General features: G+C 35.1%; 4 protein-coding genes across 6 annotated transcripts; 2 read left to right on the top strand and 2 right to left on the bottom strand.

The window, feature by feature from the left end:
• The first annotated feature begins 1,489 nt into the window (after positions 1–1,489).
• On the top strand, positions 1,490–4,344 carry LOC107457755 (probable sugar phosphate/phosphate translocator At3g11320). The gene is made up of 4 exons (XM_016075927.3): positions 1,490–2,146; positions 2,945–3,048; positions 3,141–3,369; positions 3,802–4,344. Exons 1-4 carry the CDS (start codon positions 1,706–1,708, stop codon positions 3,958–3,960), a joined length of 933 nt encoding a protein of 310 aa, XP_015931413.1. The 5' UTR covers positions 1,490–1,705; the 3' UTR covers positions 3,961–4,344.
• Positions 4,345–10,020: 5,676 nt separating this feature from the next.
• LOC107457790 (glucan endo-1,3-beta-glucosidase 7) lies at positions 10,021–11,669 on the top strand. The gene is given in 2 exon segments (XM_016075972.3): positions 10,021–10,498; positions 10,500–11,669. Coding segments are annotated over 2 exon segments (1,083 nt in total). The 5' UTR covers positions 10,021–10,238; the 3' UTR covers positions 11,323–11,669.
• Positions 11,670–11,863: 194 nt separating this feature from the next.
• LOC107457777 (uncharacterized protein At2g39920) lies at positions 11,864–14,590 on the bottom strand. Of its 3 annotated transcripts, none has more exons than XM_016075953.3 (6): positions 14,423–14,588; positions 14,140–14,279; positions 13,725–13,867; positions 13,159–13,603; positions 12,782–12,985; positions 11,864–12,498 (listed from the first exon to the last, which is right to left on the bottom strand). In XM_016075953.3, exons 3-6 carry the CDS (start codon positions 13,786–13,788, stop codon positions 12,297–12,299), a joined length of 915 nt encoding a protein of 304 aa, XP_015931439.1. In that variant the 5' UTR covers positions 13,789–13,867; positions 14,140–14,279; positions 14,423–14,588; the 3' UTR covers positions 11,864–12,296. The 3 variants fall into 3 exon arrangements, with proteins under 3 accessions (XP_015931439.1, XP_052108047.1, XP_015931441.1); XM_052252087.1 differs by having other exon boundaries at positions 13,725–13,876; positions 14,141–14,279; XM_016075955.3 differs by lacking the exon at positions 14,140–14,279 and having other exon boundaries at positions 14,423–14,590.
• Positions 14,591–16,621: 2,031 nt separating this feature from the next.
• LOC107457734 (uncharacterized) lies at positions 16,622–20,584 on the bottom strand. The gene is made up of 9 exons (XM_016075900.3): positions 20,261–20,584; positions 19,624–19,839; positions 19,356–19,538; positions 19,050–19,271; positions 18,671–18,787; positions 18,440–18,583; positions 18,194–18,295; positions 17,919–17,987; positions 16,622–17,134 (listed from the first exon to the last, which is right to left on the bottom strand). Exons 1-9 carry the CDS (start codon positions 20,582–20,584, stop codon positions 16,919–16,921), a joined length of 1,593 nt encoding a protein of 530 aa, XP_015931386.1. The 3' UTR covers positions 16,622–16,918.
• Between the last annotated feature and the right edge of the window lie 1,196 nt (positions 20,585–21,780).

Here is a 21,780-nt window from a genome sequence, read left to right as displayed (position 1 = left end):
AAAATCTATATTTAAGTCTTAACACGAAGAGGGGTGGCAATATGTACTCTATCCGCGGGTACCCAACTTGATCTCATCCGCTCAGGTAGGGTTGCCAATCTGATCCGCAGCGGGTAGGGTAGGGTGCGGGTAGGGTTCTCGTGTAGGTCGGGTAAGGTGCGGGTTGAGCTTCAATTCTACCCGACTAACCCGCACACTATATATGTTTATATTATATACTTATATAAAAATATGTTTTAAGTGGATATTGAATCAAAGACCTCTCACTAAATGCAAAAGATCCTTGACCACTAAAAGAAAATCATTAATTGATAATTTAATATATTTTTTTTTACATAAAAATCAGTTCTATTTTAAATTATCATCAAGTTATATAATAGTGTTGTATATTTTTTGTAACTCGCGGATAAGGTCAGGTACCCGCGGATTAAGAACGGGTAGGGTTAGGGTTTGGATATTCTCAACCCGCGGATAGAGTAGAGTTGAGTTTATATAAAAATCTCAACTCGCAGATAGGATTAAAATTAGATCCAAACCCTACCCTACCCTACCTATTGACACCCCCTAAACACGAATCATAAATATTTTCCTTTATAGGTTAAAGTGGGATATTTGACCGTAAAATTAATAGAAATAATTTTAGAATCAAGCATTAAAATTTTCTATTTTACATTTTAAATTAAAGATTTTTATTTTTTAATGTTTAAGTTAAATCTTAATTTTATTTTTAATATTTGAAATATCCTATTCTTTATTTCAGATACTTTATTTCATCTTATAATCAATTTTTTTTTCAAAAATTACTCGTTCTTCCATTGCAATTTTTTTTTTAAATAGTGATAAAAATCGTGATTAATGAAAATCGAATTAGGTTGATTTAGTGATGAGTTTACTAATTCGTTTAAATAAGTGTCGAAATTCGAATTCCGTCTTATACATGCATCAACTCATCGGCCAATGGCAAACTCTTAAATAGAGTTCACTACCGCAACGAATTAGTATTTGACCTATCGAATTGGGAGATACTTAATATTATAGTGACTATTGTAATGATTTAAAAGTAAAAATGATATAATAAAAAAAGATAATAATATAAGAAAAAATAATATTTTTAAAAAAGATTTTTTTAATTTTGATAAAACTAAAATAAAATAAAATAAAATATTTGTAATAAAAAAATTTAAATATTAGAGACAAAATTAAAATTTAACCTAAACATAAAGACCTATATCAATACTTTATTACAAATAGTTAAAAACTAGTTAAAATTTAATTTCCATTACAAATAAATTATGAAAATTTTAAAAGAATATTATTTTTTCAGTTGAATATATAAATATTAAAAAAATATAAATAAAAAATAACATTCACTAAATTGTTATTAAACAAGAGATTACTTTCTGTGAGTCCGAAAATAGAAGCAGCTAAAGTGATATTGATATAGAATAAAAAGCAATAAATAAAATAAAATAGAGAAGCAAATGAAATGAAATAAATAATGAGGGAAGAAGAGAGAGTGGTGCGTCTAAACTCCAAAGAAGCGAAAGGAAAAGGGGAAGAGGCCGAGAATTGAAACGCGTCTACTTCAGTTTTCACTTTCACTTCTTCTTCTTCTTCTTCTTCAACTCATCAAAATGATAAAACCGCAACCACATTTCCCATTTTAACCCTCGGTCGCTGAATCCACCGTCGTCTCAGATCCGAAATGAAGGATCCGACCCGATTATTCACGATCGGACTCATATCATCATGGTACTCCTCCAACATTGGCGTTCTCCTTCTCAACAAGTACCTTCTCTCCAACTATGGCTTCAAGTACCCTATCTTCCTCACCATGTGCCACATGACTGCCTGCTCCTTGCTCAGCTACGTCGCCATCGCATGGCTCAAGATGGTTCCTCTTCAAACCCTACGCTCCCGCGTTCAGTTCTTCAAGATCTCCGCTCTCAGCCTCGTTTTCTGCGTCTCCGTCGTCTTCGGCAACATCTCCTTACGCTACCTTCCGGTGTCGTTTAATCAGGCCGTTGGCGCAACCACGCCCTTCTTCACCGCCGTTTTTGCCTACCTTATGACCTTCAAAAGAGAGGCTTGGCTCACTTACGTTACCCTAATTCCGGTCGTCACTGGCGTCGTCATTGCCAGCGGGGTAATATTTTCTTACTATTTTTTAATTATTAAAGGATTTTATTTTGTGATTTCGCTATTTAAGGGTTTAATTTTTTTCCTTTTTAATATCAGTGGAATTGCATTTTAGTTGACTTTGCAAAGAGTTATGAGGGTCACTTTATTGTTTTGATTATGATACAAATTTGTAACACTGGTTTTGCTTTTTCCTGATGATGATGATGATGGAAGTTAAGTTAGCTTTACTGCGATGATATGCTTTTTTTTTCTACCTCTTTTTTCAGATTTTAACTTTATAGCGTTCTGCTAGTCTTTGTTATGTGCTTTATATGATATGATCTACAATTAATTTTTTAAAAATAGAATACATGGTTGGGGGTTGGTTTTAGAAGCAGGGCTTTTGATGCTTGATGACCTGAAGAACCTTTGCAATTACAAGTTAGAATCTTATTTAGTTTATATTTTGAAGAGTTATCAGTATGCACCGGATTGAACATCTCATGGCTTTTCCTTTTTGAAGGGAAAAAAAAAAGAATCAAAATAGGGTTTTTTTTTCGTTTTTAAAATTTTTTTATGACTTTATATGATTTAATCACAATTCAGCTGTCGGTGAGGGAGACAGGACAGCTTAAGTAGTGGTAGATATTTTATTCTCTTAAATATTCTTCAGCTGTCGGTGAGAGACATATTCACTTATTCAGTAGTGGTAGACCTTTTTTTTTCTCAGTTGTACTTTCTTGAAGTGATTTTGATGAGTAAAAAGGTAAAATACTCTTTTTGGTTTCTGATGTTTTGTTTTAAATCTTTCTTTTGGTTACAGGGTGAACCGAGCTTCCATTTATTTGGGTTCATAATATGTGTTGCAGCTACAGCTGCCCGGGCACTGAAATCAGTCTTACAGGGAATTTTGCTGTCTTCTGAAGGGTATGAATTAACCAACATGCTATTTTGTCTCTGTGCTTTGATATTTTAAATGGGGCTACTGATATAGTCATATTGTTGATGTTGTTATTTAGGGAGAAGCTGAATTCTATGAACCTTCTACTGTATATGGCTCCAATGGCTGTTGTTTTCCTTCTTCCTGCTACATTGATAATGGAAGAAAATGTTGTTGGCATTACTTTGGCTCTTGCCAGAGATGATGTGAAGATCATTTGGTACCTGCTATTTAATTCGGCACTCGCCTATTTTGTTAACTTGACCAATTTCTTGGTCACCAAACACACCAGCGCTCTCACCCTTCAGGTATGCCTCACTCATTCTTACTGCCCTGTGTTATGGAAATCTCTGATTTTTTTGTTTGGACCATCGTTCAAGTAATGATTGATCTAGCATTTGAAATTATTAAGAAATTTTGGAATCCAAAATTTTTTTTCTCATTTAGTAGTTAAGGATCTAGTAGGAGCATAAATCATTTCCCTTTCTCTGCTTATTGTCAACGAGAGTTCATAGCGAGCTGAGTTAAGGAGTAAGGACACTGAAATTTTTCAAGGAAATTCTGTCCGTAAGGTATAACTATTTGACTCAGATTTGCAATCAGTGTTCCTTGTTCCAAGTTAGGATTCAAACGTGGATTAAGTGTATACATCAGTGGCAAGATGTTAAATTTTTCTTAATTTTTGCTTGAAGTGTTTTTGAGTGTTCCATAACTAATGTGAGAGTTGCTTCTTCATACAGGTTCTTGGGAATGCCAAAGGTGCTGTAGCAGTAGTAGTTTCAATTCTCATATTTAGGAACCCAGTATCAGTAACTGGAATGATGGGTTACTCCCTCACAGTCTTAGGAGTTGTACTTTACAGTGAAGCCAAAAAGCGAAGCAAGTCAGTGTCATCATAGTCATACATGTCATATTCCTGGGAAGAAGTTCATTCTCAACATTTCCTGACATGCTTTTGTGATCAGAATCCAGAGGTTTCTGTCTCACTCTTATATACAAATTCTTTTGGCCCCACATTTTGAAAGCCTCATTGAACGAACGAGATTCCTATTGTACTAAGCAATTGTGCAGAAATAGCCCACCCCAGTAGAAAGCTCTAATAAGTAAAGTAACCGGTCTCTCTGCTATACCAATGTTGGCATAATCAAGGAAATGTCTTTTTGTCATTTATTCTTTCAGGAAAGAGTTATATAGAATTGAATCTCCTATCATATCTGCTGTTAACATTACTCACATTTGTTTATTGATATGATGATATAATTCATATTCTTGCTCATGGTAAAGTTTCCCTGCGTCTCAAATTAAGATACAAAGCTGTGTATTGTACTTTTATGGAATGGTATAACACCTTTTTTAATCCAATATTAGCTATTATTACTGAGAGAGCTTTTTGAACAAACAACAACAACAACAAAGTCTTGTCCCACTAAGTGGGGTCGGCTACATGAATCAAACGACGCCATTGTGCTCTGTCATGTATCATGTCTACAGAGAGATCGTTTACATGTAGATCTCGTTTGACCACCTCATGGATGGTCTTCTTAGGTCTTCCTCTGCCTTTCGCCCTTTGTCCATCTTCCATCTCATCCACCCTCCTGACTAAGTGTTCTGTCGGTCTTCTTCTCACATGTCCAAACCACTTGAGATGCGATTCTGCCATCTTTTTTTACAATGGGTGCTACTCCAACTCTCTCCCTTAGTTTATATCTTCGTTCCTTATTTTATCCAATCGCATATGACCACTCATCCATCTCAACATCTTCATCTCTGCGACACTCAACTTATGTTCGTGCTTCCCTTTGGCCACCCAATACTCCGTATCATAAAGCACAGACAGTCTTATAGCAGTGTGATAAAATTTACCTTTAAGTAACATCTTCATCTCTGCCACACTCAGCTTATGTTCGTGCTCCCCTTTAGCCGCCCAACACTCCGTACCATACAGCATAGCCGGTCTTATAGCGGTGCGATAGAATTTACCTTTAAGTTTTAAATGCACTTTTTTGTCGCATATAAAACCAGATGCACTCCGCCATTTTGACCAACCTGCTTGGATCCTATGATTTACATCATGTTCAATCTCTCTATTATCCTGTATGATGCACCCAAGATACTTAAAACTTTTAACTTTTCGTAGGGTGTTCTCTCCAATTTTCACCTCTATATTGGAGTTTTCCCTTCTCGGACTGAACTTACATTCCATATATTCCGTCTTGCTACGGCTTATGCGCAGACCATACACTTCTAGAGCTTCTCTCCATAACTCCAACTTCTTATTTAAGTCTTCCCTTGACTCTCCCATAAGAACGATATCATCGGCAAAAAGCATGCACCATGGAACAGGCTCTTGGATGTGCTCTGTGAATACTTCCAAGACTAATGTGAAAAGGTATGGACTTAAGGATGATCCCTAGTGTAATCCTATACCAATAGGGAATTCCTCTATCACACCACCTTGAGTCTTCACACTAGCCCCATCATACATGTCTTTAATTGCCCGAATATATGCGATCCTTACTCTCCTCTTTTCTAAAACCTTCCATAAGACCTCCCTTGGTACCCTATCATACGCTTTTTCCAAATCAATAAACACCATGTGCAGATCCCTTTTATTACTACGATACCTCTCCATCATCATTCTTAAAAGGTATATCGCTTCGGTGGTGGATCTGCTTGCATAAATCCAAATTGGTTCTATGTTACTTGTGTCTCTTTTCTCAACCTCCGTTCTAATCATCATTTTATTTCTCTTTACAAATTAGAAGATTTTCCCGTTAAACAGAAAACAGTTTCCAATTCTTTAGCATCCATGTTTATTTTACCCTTTTGCTATTGATGGTGAAATATTTTCGAACATTTCTTGATTTTCTGTACTGGTATGAGGAGGAAGAGACAGGTGTTCATTATTCATACTTATCCATTTTCTATCTTTATTAGCCCAAAAGCTAGCTGGTCATTTGTCCATGAAATTGAGTCTAAGATGGGTGCCTTGACATTGTACTGTTTAATCTTTATGTGTCAACACGTTTTACATGTGCTTCTGTCTGTTATTCCATAACCTTATTGGTAGTTGTGTATTGATTTTTTTTTTTAATACTCTGTTCATGGATTGCAGCGTTCTCTTGCTACCGACCTTCAGAACTTGTCTGTAGAGCTCCGCAAGAAACAATCAACATATTTGAAGCGCCTAAGGCAACAAAAGGAGGTTAGAGAATTTATTTATTTAAATATTTTTCTTTTCGGTAACAAAGAAGTGCAAGATAATATAGTAGAGTTTATGCCTGAACAATTTAGCATCAATTTAGTAAATGGAAAGCTAATATAGCCACAAAATTGTATTTTATTGTATTCTGTTCATAAACAATATATATATATATTTTTGTTATTTTAAACTGCAACTCTCATGTCTTACCATTTCAATTGTTCTTCATAGGAAAAGTCCAAAATAGTTTTACCCTCAATATTGATCACTTCGAAACCATGGCCTCCGTGAATACTCCCGTATCCAGTCACTTCTCTCCCAACATGGCCCTTTAAATCTCCTCCTAAGAAAATCTTATCTTTCAAAGATATGCCTTGAACCAAACTCTCTAGATCCTCCCAAAACCTTATCTTGTGTTGTTCGTCCGAACCCACTTGCGGTGCATAGGCGCTAATCACATGAAAAGCACCTCCCTCCACCCCAAGTTTGATAGAGATGATCCGATCTCCCACCCTCTTGACATCAACTACGTCCTTCTTCCACTGCTTATCCACAATTATTCCAACCTCATTCCTATTCTTCACCTTTCCTGTATACCAAAGTTTGAAACCAGAAGAATCCAACTCCCTAGCCTTTGCACCAACCCATTTCGTTTCTTGTAGGCACATAATGTTAATCTTCCTCCTTGTCATGGTGTCCACCACCTCCATGGACTTTCCTGTTAGAGTGCCTATGTTCCATGTCCCAAATCTCAACCTTTTGTCGCTTCGACCTTTACCTTTTCCTTTGTGAACTAGCTTATTTACCCTCGTCCGTTCACGAAAACGCGAGAACCCTTGCTCATTTAACACTACATCCGGGCACCGATGCAGCGGCTCTTGCTTTGACACCGTACTCGAGCCATACGGCGCGTTACTTCCGGGTAACGACCTAGCTTTAGCGCAATAATGTCTTTGATTCATGTCATGGGGGGTTCGGCTATATTTTTACGTTGGTTGCCGAAGACCTAACACAACCCTCCTCCTTTATCCGGGCTTGGGACCGGCTATGTACCGCAAGTGTAACATAGGCGGAGTTAGCTTTTTGAACAAACAAATCAAACAAAATATGGAAACCCTCCAGAGACTGGGATCCTTTTTCATAAAGGAAAGTAATGCAAATCAGCAAGGTTCATAAATGTGGAGTAGAGGTTGGTGCCCGTTTTATTGATGCAGACTTATTGAGATGATTATAGCTCCCTTTCCTTAAAAAGCTGCGAGAAATGGTGCTTGCAGTACAAGACAACCTCAAGTGCTGCGTCATTGGATGTTGTTATTGGACATCTGCCATGTGAACATTTAAAGCATAATTTATGATAGGCCTTCGAGTGGGATGGACTCAGGAACTCGTAATTTAGGGTAATTGTAAAGATATGTTCTAGTAATCAGTAAAAAATGTAGAATCACTGTTTACTTTGGTAATCTATTATCATTTGAATTTTCAATTGGAATAGATGGCCAAATATGAAATCTTCAACTGAGTCGAGAAAAACTATATAATTAAGGAGGACAATCCACTAATCTACCGAATTTGGAAGGAGTCTTTGTCCCTTAGCCCTGAGTGGTAAAAATTCACATAAGAAATTTGTAACAGGTTATAATTGTAATTATGAAATAATCTAAAGGAAAAGTATAGGAAGACAATGAGAATACTAAACAATGTGAACAATGAATATGCTGGATGTTCAAATCAATAGGTATATAGATTATTATGTTGATTATTTTTAATTGGATAGTTATTCATTTTGATTCGATTTACTCGTGCACAATTAACAATGACTGGATGTTCAAATCACTAGGTATACGGATGGTTATCCTAATGTTAGGGTTTAGAAAGTAATTTGGAGGTGAAGTATTTTTTTACTTTATTGGGTCAATTTTATAGCCTATTGTTCACATTGTTTACAAAAATCATTATTTACCTACCAAAACCGTAATCTAAATCCTACCTTCTCCAATGGATACGCAATTTTAGCCCATGTTGCACATTTTTCTTGCGTCCCAGAAAGCATACCAGCTGCCTTACTAGGGGATCTTGTCTAGAATAGAATTAAAATAGCACAAATAGTAAGCAGAAAATACCAATATCATAATTTAAGTTTCAAAATGCAACTATCTATTTGAAGGTTTTTTTATTTAACAGCTCAGGTTTGGTCTTATCAGCTACCTTTGAAGCTGTTAAAATTTGGAATTATTACCGCAATTAAAAAGGGATATGAATCACAAATAATTACCTTAATCTTGGAAATAAGAAACATACGTGATTGGAAGTTCCGTTTGAAAGTTCCTGTCTCCTTGAAGAGATGCTCATAATAAGGCTTACAATAATGAAGCTTTATGGTAAGCAATGGCATCAGCTGATGGTTGATCAACTGGGTGCCTTGCGCTTTTGTTGTGCTCCAATGAAAGACAAAGTGCTTTACTTATTATATTTTTACTTTTAGTTCTTGATCATGAAAAATAGAAGATACATTTTCTTTGAGAAATTGCATGTGGATCCTTCAGTTTGAAGAGAGTCAAATGTTCTGAAATCTTGACCAATAGTGCCAAAAACTTGGTTGGTTTATTAGTCCAATTTTTCAAGGTTTTCCTTTAAAAAGAAAATATATATATTAAATCGTTAATAATAATGTTAACAGTTCTATTATAATAAAAAATTATGAAAATAAATTTTGGTCCATCAAATTAAATTTTTTTCTTAAAAAATAGTTCAGACTTGAAAAATAAATATTTATAATTCTCTGTAGAGCGTGTGAATTTTATAGTCTACATAATAATGTGTGACTTGAAATTGTTTATAACTATTTTTATCCAATTCAATGTTTAATCCGAATTTCAGAATATTAATATATACATACACATATCTGATCTAATAATGTATATAATATCTTGGATAGATACATATTTGGATATAACATGAATCACATCAAAATATATTAGGTGTATCATCATGATGATGAGTAATGAGCTATAATGTCAAAAAAAATGTGTGAACCAATAAAATGTTTGGGAAATATGATGAGATATCTTGGCTGGGTCCAGCGTCAATTCGTGTCTGTGTGTCTCATGAGTCATGACCATGCATGGCAAGGGGACCATATGCAAGTGCAACAATTACGTCACAATCTCTAGAGTAGTTCAGGCCCCTTTAATCATTTTTTTTTTGGGTGTTGTAGAACTTATTAATTAATAATTAACTTTTTGCTAAATGAATTGAGAATTCACTTATCCAATCCAATACCTATACGAGTAAAATTATACTGATTGTATATATTTTTGAAGAGAATCCATCTGTATTTTAAAGGCAGTCACATCAGGTAGGGTTCATGAAATGAATGTAAGTGTTAATTTATTTACATATATATAAGGGTTTAAAAAACCCAGACTACTGTTTTTTATGCTTCTATAGGTTTAATAAAAAGGAGTAAGAATAATTCGGATTGATGAATGAAAAAGGACAAATATTGGAACTACTTAAGCAGAATTTCTTAGATGTCTTAAAAATAAATGAAATTTTTTCTTCTATTATACTTATGTTGCGAGTTGTGACATATAAGCAATGTTGGAAAGAAAAAAAATAGTTAATTCAAAAATATGTACTTGTTAAATTTTGAAAATCAAATTTTAAATAATAAAAATGATGGACGTTAACACGTAAAAAAAATCCTGCTATCTAAGCTAAAATGTGGTCCTATTTAAGCTTAGCTTAGAGTATTGGATCGTAATTCACAAATGTTGCATAGAGAAATTAGTGAAGAAAAAGAAAAAGAAAAGAAAGAGGAGATGGCGCCATTTTACGGTTGTTAGTGGTTGCAAGCGCGCACACAGTGAGTGACCTGCATCTGCATGCATGCAGTCACACACTCTCTGTCTCGCATTCTTTAATCTTTATCCAGTGAGAAGAGAGAGAGAAAGAGAGGAACCACCGTAACTAACAATGTTTAACAACCACCATTACTCTCACACCTTCTGCGTCGCCCTCTTCTTCCTCCTTCTCTCTCTCATACCAAGAAGCACCTCGCTTCGCTTCATCGGCCTCACCTACTCCGCCCCCACCGCCACCCCTTCACCACCACCACCAGAAACAATCTCCGCCGCACTCTCCACTCTCAAAGTCAACTCCCTCCGCCTCGAAGACCCTGACCCAACCGTCATCCGCACCTTCCTCTACACCAACGTCTCCCTCTTCCTCACCGTCCTTCTACCCTCGCGCCAGAATCACCACCATCTCCGTCGGCAACGCCTTCCTCGACTCCTACCCTCAGTCCGCCTCCGCCCTCCTTCCCGCCATCACCAACCTCCACCTCTCCCTTCGCGACCTTGGCATCCGCAAGATCACCGTCTCCACCTCCTTCTCCTTCGTCACCGCCATCTCCACCCCCTTCCCTCCTTCCTCCGCTCAGTTCCAAGAGCCTCCCGGAATCAACCTCATCGGACCTCTGCTCCAGTTCTTGCGCGACACCAACTCCTCCTTCTTGATCAACGTCTACCCTTACAACCTCTACAGGCTCAAATCCGAGATCCCCTTAGGGATTGCTCTCTTTCAAGAACACCCGTTCAATTTCAGAGACGATTTGGTTACCGGTGTTCGGTACCGGAATCTTTTCGACATGATGATCGATGCGGTGGTGAGCGCCATGGCGGTGGCGGGCTACGAGAGCATCCCGATCGTTGTGACGGAGACAGGGTGGCCGAGTAGCAGCACCGCCGCGAACGAGGTGGAGGCGAATGTAGGGTACGCGGAGATATACCTGAAGGGTTTGGTGAAGCATTTGAGATCGGGAATTGGGACGCCATTGTTGAAGGATGGTGTGAAGGAAGTTTATGTCTACGAGATGTTTGATAAAAAGGAAGGAACCACTCCTTCTTCGCGCTCTTGGGGTGTTCTCTACGCTAACGGGACCACCAAGTACCGCATCGATTTCTCTTCGTCAAAGTCCAACTACTTGTTGGAGGGTTCTTGGATCAACGTGGCCCTCAGGGTATTCCTCTCTTTCTTGGTTTTGGTTCTTTGGATTTGATAACAATTTCATCATCAGCTTCATGTGTAGTCATTCTTCTCTGAATCAATGCTTTTTAGTTACTTTCATGACTGATGAATGTGATGAGTTTAGATAGATACCGATGATGTGGATAGTTATAGATATAGATATTGGATTTTCAGTGTTCTTAGTAGACTAATGAGTGCTATGACTCAGAATTTGATGGTGTCAGAGAGTTTAGATTAGATGATGACTCAATGAAATTTTGGTATTGATGATGTATTCACCTCAACTCAAGTAAAATACGAATCCACTTTTTGTGCATGTCCCTACCCAGATTGATTTGTCTTATTTTGTAATAATATCTAGATCCAATGACTAGTGAAATGAGTTGATGCAATTAAAAAAAAGGTAGAAAATTTAAGAAAACAGAGCAGGCTCAGAAATAATGCAATACTACACTTTGAATTAATGGCTAATATAATGCCCCAAATCCAATTCTTTTGGGCTTGGAAAAATTGATAACAATATGGCCCTAAATATTGTGTTTTTGTAACAAGTGATAATCGACAACACCACATGATGGATCGTAGGGTGTGTTTTGTTTGAAATAAATGAAAACATGCATGTCCATCCATTGGTGAAGAATGGTTACAAGTGGAACTTTGTTTAATTTCCCATGTGCCCATAGCCAATATATGCCACTGTTGGCCACTTGGTACTAATCCAGCATCTTTTTCTCCACCTTCCATTTTCCTCTTAACAATCATAATTCCGTTTTTAGTGAAGAAACTCTTTCTTGGTGTTCAAAAAACCTTCAATTATTCCCTTCTAAAAGCAGAACATGCATGTGCATATTACCACAATCATAATATGTATGGCATATTGAGTAGAAGCCACTTTTGTTTAAAAAAAGTAATATACATCCTATTATCCTAGAAGCAAATATTTGGAGGAGAAAAAATAAAAATACAAGACTAACACACTAATCTCCATCATCTATGATCTATGGACTATGATGGTTTTCTTTGTTGCTCAAATTTGTCGCATATAGGATCAGGAAGCAAAAAATTACGCACTCCTGTATCTGCAGCAATTAATGCATCCATATGGCTGCTTATGATCCCTTTTATAACGAAACCCTTATTCCTTATCACATTCTTTTTCCTAGAAATCCATTCATTTTCTTTGTTGGAATAATCTTCATCTTCATCTCTGCAAAATGCAGATCACCGTTTTAGTATAAGATCAAGCAGTTGGTATGTTCAAAGTCTACAAAAGTAGATGCCTATGTTGAAATTCTAAAATGTAACAACCTAATTCACACTTATCTTTGTTTTTATAAAATATGATAGGAAAGAGCAGTTTTAAGCATTGAAATCAAGCTGTGTTTCTAAAGTTAAAAGCTTATGATCTATCTTAAATTCTAAACAATTGAGATATTTTCTTATTCATATCCAAGATTCATGACAGGAACATTGTGAGTTTATGACAATACCTCATCATCAAGGAAGACCAACAACTTCCGAATCCGGCTTTGCCAAGATTATCAACAGTGACATTTCTATCTGATCCGTTCCCCCTTGATAGCAAAACTATAGGCCATCCAGCAGCTTGAAGCTTCTTGCATAATCCTAGAACAAGATTGCTTTTTAAATTTTGCAACTCTAACATACAATTGACAATGCTGTTATCATGAAACCTACACCAATAAGATCATGTCAAGTTAACTGGTGCAGAAGATCAGCTTGGAGTTAGAACAACAGAAAAGAATACTTCTTTTTCTTTTTCAGGACCTGATAAACTATCAGTTATTTCAAAATAAACTTTGATAAACTGCAAAAAGAATAAATTTAGGCAAGACTAGTATGTTACCTCTGATATAGATTGGATGAATTAGGATTCAGAGGGAAAATGCCATCTATGTCTATTAGCACTACACCAACTCCATCATCTGATGGTTTAACCTTGTCAAAGTAGACCTCAATCAGAGACTTGGTTGAGTCTAAGTCGCGAGCGTATCGGCCTCCTTTGACATATTCTATGGCCAGGTCCTTGCAGATGCTAGGAAGATTATGTCCTTCTAAGCTATTGAGCTCGGTGTGCAGAGAATGAACCTTGCAATAGCTGTAATCATCATTCACACTTTGAAGCTCTATAACTCCAGAACCTCTACTCTGACAAGACTGCAGCATCATTGCCAGAGCAACCAGCATAGTAATCATTAGGAGGCCTATAGTGGCGAGCGAGGTAATCAAGATGGTTGCTGCGAAAGAAGTGATGTAGAATCCTGATTCCAGCACATAACTGCTCCTCATCTCTGTTATCATGAAAGAAACAATTTAGATAATTATCAACATTGTGCCAAAACCAAAAGGATAATTTAAGGGAGAAATATAAAGATAGTAATGAAGAAGAGGGATGAAGCTAGCATTACATACCAGAACCACCAGAGAGACTCCTTGCAGAATAGTTCTCCTCCATTTGATGGCCATAAGCAGACATAACTCCAAGCTGCCAGATCTACCCTTGAATCCGATTCGAGTAAGGCCTATTTCGTGTCGCCAGAAATCAAAGCTGCATCCTGCAATTTTGGAAAATTGGATCATCTTCCATAAATAAGTGAGACTGATATTTCTAGTTCCAGACAAAAATCAGAAACTTCCAAGCAACTACAGTGAACACCCTTCTTTGCCAATGAATGAATTAACTGGGAAGAAATTATCCTCACCAACCATAACTGTCCAACAATACACGTTTTAAATCTGAGGTATACCTTATACTAAGGCTAGAACTTCGAATTAACGAGTCGAATGTCACATCTTGATCTAAAATCTTAATAGATATACTACTTACTCAATCCAAACTTTCAGCTACCGTTCGATCTAGATGTCTGGAAAGTTCAAATCACAAGGGCTCCAAATCAAGCAACATTGCAGCACACAACAGAAACTGGTTCACAAGAAGATGAAAAGAAAAACCGGTGGAGATTGACCCTAAAAATCATGTTGTTACACACCTTAATTAGCTTCAAAAGTTAGCATATTAGGAGAGTTAACACATCACAAGCAAAGGAATCAACCATCACGTCAACATTAAACAGGAAAATTGTTACAAAAAGTAGAGAGAAAATTGGTACCTGAGAATGGCATTATTAATGTGAAGCAAGGTGAATTCTTCAACAAAGACGTATAGCAGTAGTAGCTGTGGCACAAAAATGCCAGAGCATAGAAATTTTGCCATTGTTTTTGGTTCTGACTTGAGACACCCTTTATGTGTAGGCCAATCCAAAATGTGATTAGTGAGATAATCTAGATTAAGGTGTGGATTTGCCTATCTTATCTAGAATAATTTTGTTTCTTAAAGTAACTTTTATCATATATAATTTATAATTTTTTATTTTCAAAATTTAAGTCTAAAATCTTTTAGTTAATTAAATCATAAGATAATCACCTAACACTAACAGAAATGATTAATGTAATGAGGAGCAATAATGCATGGTATCACTATCACATGTTACAGTCACGGATAGAGCAGCAGCCACCTCCCACGAGCTCAAATTGAATGATGGTGGGGGCAGATTATTGGTGTAGATATCGAGCCACGTAGCGAAGAATAATAATGCAGACGTGGCCACTTGTTGCAATCTGATTGGTCGGTATTCAAAATGGATTCCTTATTCTCCATTTAAAGACGGCACGGTGATGGAATCTTGTATTTGGATCTTTGACATGTTGAGAAGCGTTGGTTGTCCATATTATCCTCCGACAAGGATTAATCCGATTAATTTGACTTCAGAAATTGTGACTAAACACAAATTAATTTTTGTTCAAAACTTAAACTTGAAATCACAAAAAATAAAATAAAATTACGTATTGCTCAACCAGCTTAAACCTTAAAGTTTCGTTTCCAACGCATTTAAAATAATTTTATACAAAAATATTATGTGTAAAAGATATTAATCACTCAATTGAAATATAGGAACCACTCAAATAAAGACGTCTAAAACGTTTTTTTTAAAGATATTTTTTAGTAATTAAAATTTAACATATATAATCGATTAAATTATATTATTTTTGTCAAAATTAGGCTAGACAAATTAATTTAACCGAAAAAATGGTGAATCAAATCTTGAACTTGTCTAAATTAATATTATTTTTTTATAAAAAATTACTACAATATCCTTATTATAGAGAAATATTAATTTCGATCAGTTTAAGGTGTAGTTCACCAATTTTTTAGCCAAATCAATTTATCTAATCTAATTTTGACAAAAATAATACAATTTAATTAATTATATATATTAAATTTTAATTATTAAAAAATATATTTATAAAAAGACGTTAGTAGCGCATTTGAGTGGCTCCTTGAAATAATCATGTAAAACATTTGAAGCATGTTGAAATTAGCAAACAAACAAGATTCTCTTACCAAGAAATTTCATACATCTTTTTCCCTGGCCCATTTGTAATTCCTAACAACCAGCAATTATTATTGCTTTCATAATGCCACGTTCTTTTGTTTTTCAAGATACAAACTCAAGATCATCCTTGATGTAGACTTCCCTTTTTTATCTCTTTAATTTTAATTGTAATCAAAGACCTAAAACAGTAGATGAAGACCTACAAAAATTATACATGAAGTGATTAAAAGAGATTTACACATTAATAATTTTATTATAAACATGATACATAATAGAACATAATATTATCATTTAATCTATATAGTCAACCCAGTTAATAAGCTTTTAAAGATTTAAGCACAACAATATCAACAACTAAACCTTATAATAATAAGGGTGTTTATGCCTTTATGGTACAAAATTTCACAAACTAAACTGGAATTGTGTCAAATTATTATACTAATAGTTTGAAAACTGTACCAAACCACTTTTCTACGTAGTAAATTGGATTTATTTAAAACCATTTTACAATTTGATGCATCAATTTAAACTTTAAACCATATTAATAAAAATAAAACTAATTTTAATTTTAAAAGCAAGATTAATCTGGTTTCATATTAAAAGTTTTTAACACTATTGATTTTAACCTATTTAAATATTTATATATAAGTAATTAGTTCAAACCAATTTGACAGACGTCCAATAGTGTCAGCCAGTAATTGGCCTAAGGTTGGTCACAGGTCGGTCCAGGTTGACCGGCGATATTCTCGAGATCGGCGAGTGATCGGCTGGCCTTTTGTTTGTGGAGATTTCAGAAGTCCCTGTTACTTAACAATGGTAGCTTAATGCCATACACTCCAACAAGAAATAAGGTGTAAAATAAAACTGGTAAAGAGACTTTTGCTTTCTAAGTAGGTCTACACAACTCGAAGAATATTGACTCCAATAGAAGACTTCAAAACCTATTTCCTTATTTTTCAGGCCTTTCTGAAGCATGAAAATCTATAATACAATTTGCCTATCACTTCCAAAATCCCTTATTCCCTATAGTTTTTCATAATCAGGGAACATTATGTCCTCTTCTACAACGATGTGCAGCATGTAATTAAAATGTTCTTTCAAGCAACTAATAATCACCCTTGGTTGGTGAGGTTCTATGACAGAAATGCCTTGGCAGTTCTGCAGCAAACTGCTCTAATTGCTAGTTTTGAGAATTTTTTTTTTGTATTCGATTCAAAACAAATCCACTGCGTGTTCCACAGTTCGCGCCAATTCTACTGCTGCTCCAATGTAAGTATCCGGTGTCAACTTTAACAGATTCGTCTTTGCAGCTTGCGGAATATCTAAGCCTTCAATGAAGTCTCTTATGCTCTCTTTTGTAACCGCTCTCCCTCTGGTAAGCTCTTTTAACTTCTCATAAGGCTCCGGAACACCATATCTTCGCATAACCTAAATGAAGATTCGAAAACAATTACACACAAGTTCTTAAAGAGGACGACAACAAGCAACATCAAGAGAAGTATGCAGCTAAGATATGTAATTCTTAGCTGTCTCATGTTCACCTTTTTCCCCTTTTCATGCAGCTAAAGTGTGTTTGCTGCTAGTAAATTGCAATTACATTACTAATGAGTAAAAAAGTTGAAAGAATAATTTGCTTCTTATGATGTAACAAGTAGATAACTATCAAAGTTGTCAAATTTGGGAGTTTAGTAGAGCTTATGTAACCTCGACTCGTAAACTACTACAACTCTTCTTTTAAGAACAACGATAAAAAGGGATATAAAAGACATTTATAATATTATAATGAAACAAATAAACGACACAATAGTAAGTACAAATTAAAAAAAAAGGGTGAATAAAACCATTAATGTCTGATGCTAAAAATTAACATATATTATGTCTAAATATCATATCATTATTTTTAAAAGTCTAACTAAAGGAGTTCTAGTGAACCTACATGTTTTGATACTTAAAGAGACCGAAGGTGGGTTAAAATATGAGTTTATCCACATCCGAGTTAATTAGCAAGTTAACTCTGAGTGATCTAAACTCGTAAGGGTTTAAGAGTTAACTTGAGAATTTAACATCATCTATATCCTATGACAAGTAAATAATACATCTCCACAATAAATTCAAGTTATATACATGTTCTAAGCATTCAATATTTGTTCTTCTTAACAAAAGAAATATAAAACCAAATAATCATGTAAAAATCTAGGTAGCATATACATACAGTTTGTATTGGTTCAGCTAGCACCTCCCAGCATTGTTTCAAGTCTTCACTCAAGCGAGCTTCGTTAACCTATATGGTAAATGATAACATTAAGAGAAAGCTTGATGTGAAAAGAAAAAGAACACAAGGAAAATATTCTTTAAGCATGTACATTCAACTTGCTGATAAATAGTATAGCAACACAGTTGAGATAAACAAAAGGTATCATCTACTATTGGAACATAATCATGCATACTCTAAGAGAGAAAGTAAAAATCCATCGTCAAGTTGAATACCTGAAGCTTTCCTATTCCTTGAAGTGTGCTTTTGTAAGCAAGAAGGGAATGACCAATTCCTACACCCATGTTCCGTAAGACAGTTGAATCAGTCAAGTCCCTCTGGTAAAAAAGAAGAAGAAAAGAAACATCGTGTAATTAGACTATCATTGCTAATCAGGCCAAAAAGGTCTGTAGGTTATAACCTAACACAAGAAGTTACAATAATCAGATTCCAGACAACCATATTAGTAAAGTCGGTCTTACCTGCCAACGTGAAATCGGCAATTTCATGCTTAGATGAGACAGACCTCCATTAGCAACACCTAGATTACCTTCACTATTTTCAAAATCAATAGGATTCACTTTGTGAGGCATAGTTGACGACCCAATCTCCCCAGCCTTTGTGATCTGTGCATAAAGTTTAGAACATCAAAAAGATTGTCTACCTAAAGGTATATCATCACACTGTTATAGCTATTATATCAGGAAATCTACCTGCTTAAAATAACCCAAGGATATATAGCCCCATACGTCTCTATCAAAGTCAATTAATATATTGTTGAACTGGATGAGCGAATGAAATAGCTTTGCCATATAGTCATGAGTTTCAATCTGTTAAGAAGTGAAGTAATCTAGTCAGAAGGATACATCAAATCATAATCTCATCAAGAAGTAGGTATAATTGATAACTACCACATAGTGCTAACTCAATTTTGTAAGTATCCGACACACAATAAAATTTAGTTTCACTAACTACTGATGGCAAAATTTGTATGACAATGTGTATACACATAACAAGATTTATTTTATCAGGTTGCAAAAGGGCCTGTTAGGCATGAAAAGAACCAGAAAAAGGTAAAAACTTCAAACATACCTGAGGAACATAAGGATTAAAACTTAATCCAAGAGATTTTACAAACTCTTCTGCAATTTGAGGCCAGTTAACATCAGGGTATGCAACAACATGTGCATTATAATTTCCAACCGCACCAGCGAATTTCCCCAAAAACTCAACCTGAGATAATTCCTTCCTTTCTCTGCTTAATCTCACAGCAAATATAGCCATTTCCTTTCCCAAAGTTGTTGGTGAAGCTGGCTGGGGTATAGTCCAGAGAAAGCGAATTTAAGTAAAGATTGTTCAACAACGAAAATCTACCAACTAATGCACAAATTAGCTTACCTGTCCATGAGTGCGAGAAAGCATTGGGACTTGAGCATTATCTTTAGCCATGTTACACAAGGATTTAATTATTTTATCCATGACAGGAAACATGACAGATCCCATTGCTTCTTTCAGCATCAACCCATGGGCGAGGTTATTTATATCCTCAGACGTGCAAGCAAAGTGAAAAAATTCAAGCACCTGTGGAAACAAAGTGAACCATCGGAGCTGGTAGTCAGAAAGAAGCATATAATCACAAGACGAAACACCTTAAGCAAATCTCAACCTTAGCCACTTCAGCATTCGATTGGCATTTTTGTTTCAAGAAGTACTCCACTGCCTTAACATCATGATTAGTCACCTTCTCAATATTCTTTATGTCTAAGGCATCACTCACGCTAAAGCCATCAATCACGCCTTGTAAATAAGACTTGGCATCTTCACTGAAACTCGGAACCTCAACAATTTCAGGTATCTGAGACAGCTTCAACAACCATTTTATCTGACACAAAAACGCATCCATCTCATATGTTAACATAAAAAGCATGACCTTGAATCATACCAATCCACTTGTATTCCATTTATTAGAGTATATAGAAGTTTGGTAGTTCAAATGGTAAATCAATTGTAATCAATCTTTTGCATTCTAGTAAATTTTCATTGCTGGTTTTCTCTGAATTATTTTCAGCGCTTCCTCTGTGACCATGGATTTCAACATGCCAAAGCATTATTAAAAGTTAAATTTTAAAAAGAAAAACTTAACAAGTTCGATCCTTTCCTATGAAAATCGAAGCATAAGAACATAACAAAGCAACTCTCACATCAAAAACAAGTTTTCCAAAAACGGGGTTCTCTAGATTTTCCAAAAGAACATTTTATTTAATAAAATCAAGCAGAAAGCGTAAATGGGATATGTAAGGTACCTCAACAAGAACCCTATAATAGATGAGGCCATACTCACTCATAAAAGGAGCCAATTCCTTAACTTTCCCCCAATAGCGGCCATCCAATGGGGACAAAGCAGTCAAACCAGAAAGTTGATCCAAATCAGAGGAACGAGCTCCGAGCATGCCGTTCTTCTCCTTCTGGGTGGTGTGGGTGCTGAGTATGGCTCTGCAAGCGCAGCCTCTGAGAGAAGGAGGAAGAAAGGGGAAGGAAGCAGTAGAAGAAGAAGAACGAGGTGGGAATGAGGAAGTTGGAGGGGGAGTTGCGACGGGGAAGAAGGTGGAAGAAGAAGCAATGAGCATTAAAAATTACAAAAAAAAAATAAAATAATAATTTATAAAAAATTTAATTATTTTGTAAAATAATCTATAATTCTATATCTATCCAACATATATGCAAGAGTTTATTTATTCCAAGTTTTAAACTTATTTTTTGTAATAAACTCTTAAAAATAGAATATTCAAATAATGGAACATATTGACAGTTTCAAATAATAAAAAGGATGAGACGGTTTCAAAATAATAAGGAAGATGAGCGGTCTGCCCATTAAAATCCAGCACATTATTTACTTAAAAACCAATACATTTAAATTATTACTCAAGAAATTTTTTTAAAAATTATAAATTAACGATAAACAAAAATAAAAAGAACAAAAACATAAAAAAATAAAAAAATTTTGATAATAAAATTTCAACTATATAATTTTAATTTAAAATTTTTAATAAAATAAAATTTTTAAAATTTTTCATGTACTCTTCTTGAGTGTTACTTTAAATGTGTTGGTTTATAGGAAAATAATGAGATGGTTTTAAATGACCAGATTTAAATTACGTAATGCGTTCAGCCGCCCACTAATTAGTGAGTTAAAACTTAAAAGTAAGGTCCCGAAAATCGAATCGGCCATCAAACCATTCTAGTTACTGGTTTATTAGTTCAACCGTGGTTCAACCGAAAAGCCGTTTTATAATAAACACCTGATTCTATAAAAATTCAATGAATAGAGCATTCTAAACACTCTTCTGCTGCATTTTTTTTACTTCAAAAGGGGATCATAAAAAACTAGTTCTATGAATAAACAAACTACAATGATATGCAATGCCAAAAATAGGCCAATGATAAAATAATAAAGGGTTTCTCTCTTCAATTTTATGTTCAAGCTTGTAGCATACTTGAATCAATAGAGTAATACCGTTGAAATAGTCTTCCTTCTTAATTCTTATATACCTCAAAGAATTTCCTACAAAATGAAAATTGAACACAACATAGCCTTAAAACAAAAACAAAACAACACTCAGAATGATCACCTCTTCCAAACACAGCCTTAAAACAAAACAGAACAACATTAGAGTTTGAGCATTGATCACAAAAAAATTGATTTCTGAAACAAAACAAAAACAGCATAACAACATTTAGAGTTTGAACATTGATCACAAAAAAATTGATTTCCAAAACAAAACAAACAATCAACAAAACAATGAAAACGGAATTTTTTTCCTTC

The sequence above is a fragment of the Arachis duranensis genome, chromosome 7, assembly GCF_000817695.3.
Source record: "Arachis duranensis cultivar V14167 chromosome 7, aradu.V14167.gnm2.J7QH, whole genome shotgun sequence".
NCBI classification, from domain to species: domain Eukaryota; kingdom Viridiplantae; phylum Streptophyta; class Magnoliopsida; order Fabales; family Fabaceae; genus Arachis; species Arachis duranensis.
Note: the sequence above shows the minus strand (reverse complement) of the source record. Positions and strands in the feature narration are given on the sequence as shown.

What these genes read in the sequence shown, in the direction of transcription:
- LOC107457755 (XM_016075927.3), top strand. Translation starts at nt 1,706, where the DNA reads ATGAAGGATCCGACCCGATTATTCACGATCGGACTCATATCATCATGG. An exon ending in GCGTCGTCATTGCCAGCGGG is followed by an intron (nt 2,147 to 2,944) that starts GTAATATTTTCT and finishes TTTTGGTTACAG; the next exon opens with GGTGAACCGAGCTTCCATTT. An exon ending in ATTTTGCTGTCTTCTGAAGG is followed by an intron (nt 3,049 to 3,140) that starts GTATGAATTAAC and finishes GTTGTTATTTAG; the next exon opens with GGAGAAGCTGAATTCTATGA.
- LOC107457777 (XM_016075955.3), bottom strand. Translation starts at nt 13,788, where the DNA reads ATGTCTGCTTATGGCCATCAAATGGAGGAGAACTATTCTGCAAGGAGT. An exon ending in GAGTCTCTCTGGTGGTTCTG is followed by an intron (nt 13,604 to 13,724) that starts GTATGTAATGCT and finishes TCATGATAACAG; the next exon opens with AGATGAGGAGCAGTTATGTG. An exon ending in TGGTCTTCCTTGATGATGAG is followed by an intron (nt 12,499 to 12,781) that starts GTATTGTCATAA and finishes TGCATTTTGCAG; the next exon opens with AGATGAAGATGAAGATTATT.
- LOC107457734 (XM_016075900.3), bottom strand. Translation starts at nt 20,584, where the DNA reads ATGCTCATTGCTTCTTCTTCCACCTTCTTCCCCGTCGCAACTCCCCCT. An exon ending in ATTATAGGGTTCTTGTTGAG is followed by an intron (nt 19,840 to 20,260) that starts GTACCTTACATA and finishes TTTTTGTGTCAG; the next exon opens with ATAAAATGGTTGTTGAAGCT. An exon ending in CGAATGCTGAAGTGGCTAAG is followed by an intron (nt 19,539 to 19,623) that starts GTTGAGATTTGC and finishes TTGTTTCCACAG; the next exon opens with GTGCTTGAATTTTTTCACTT.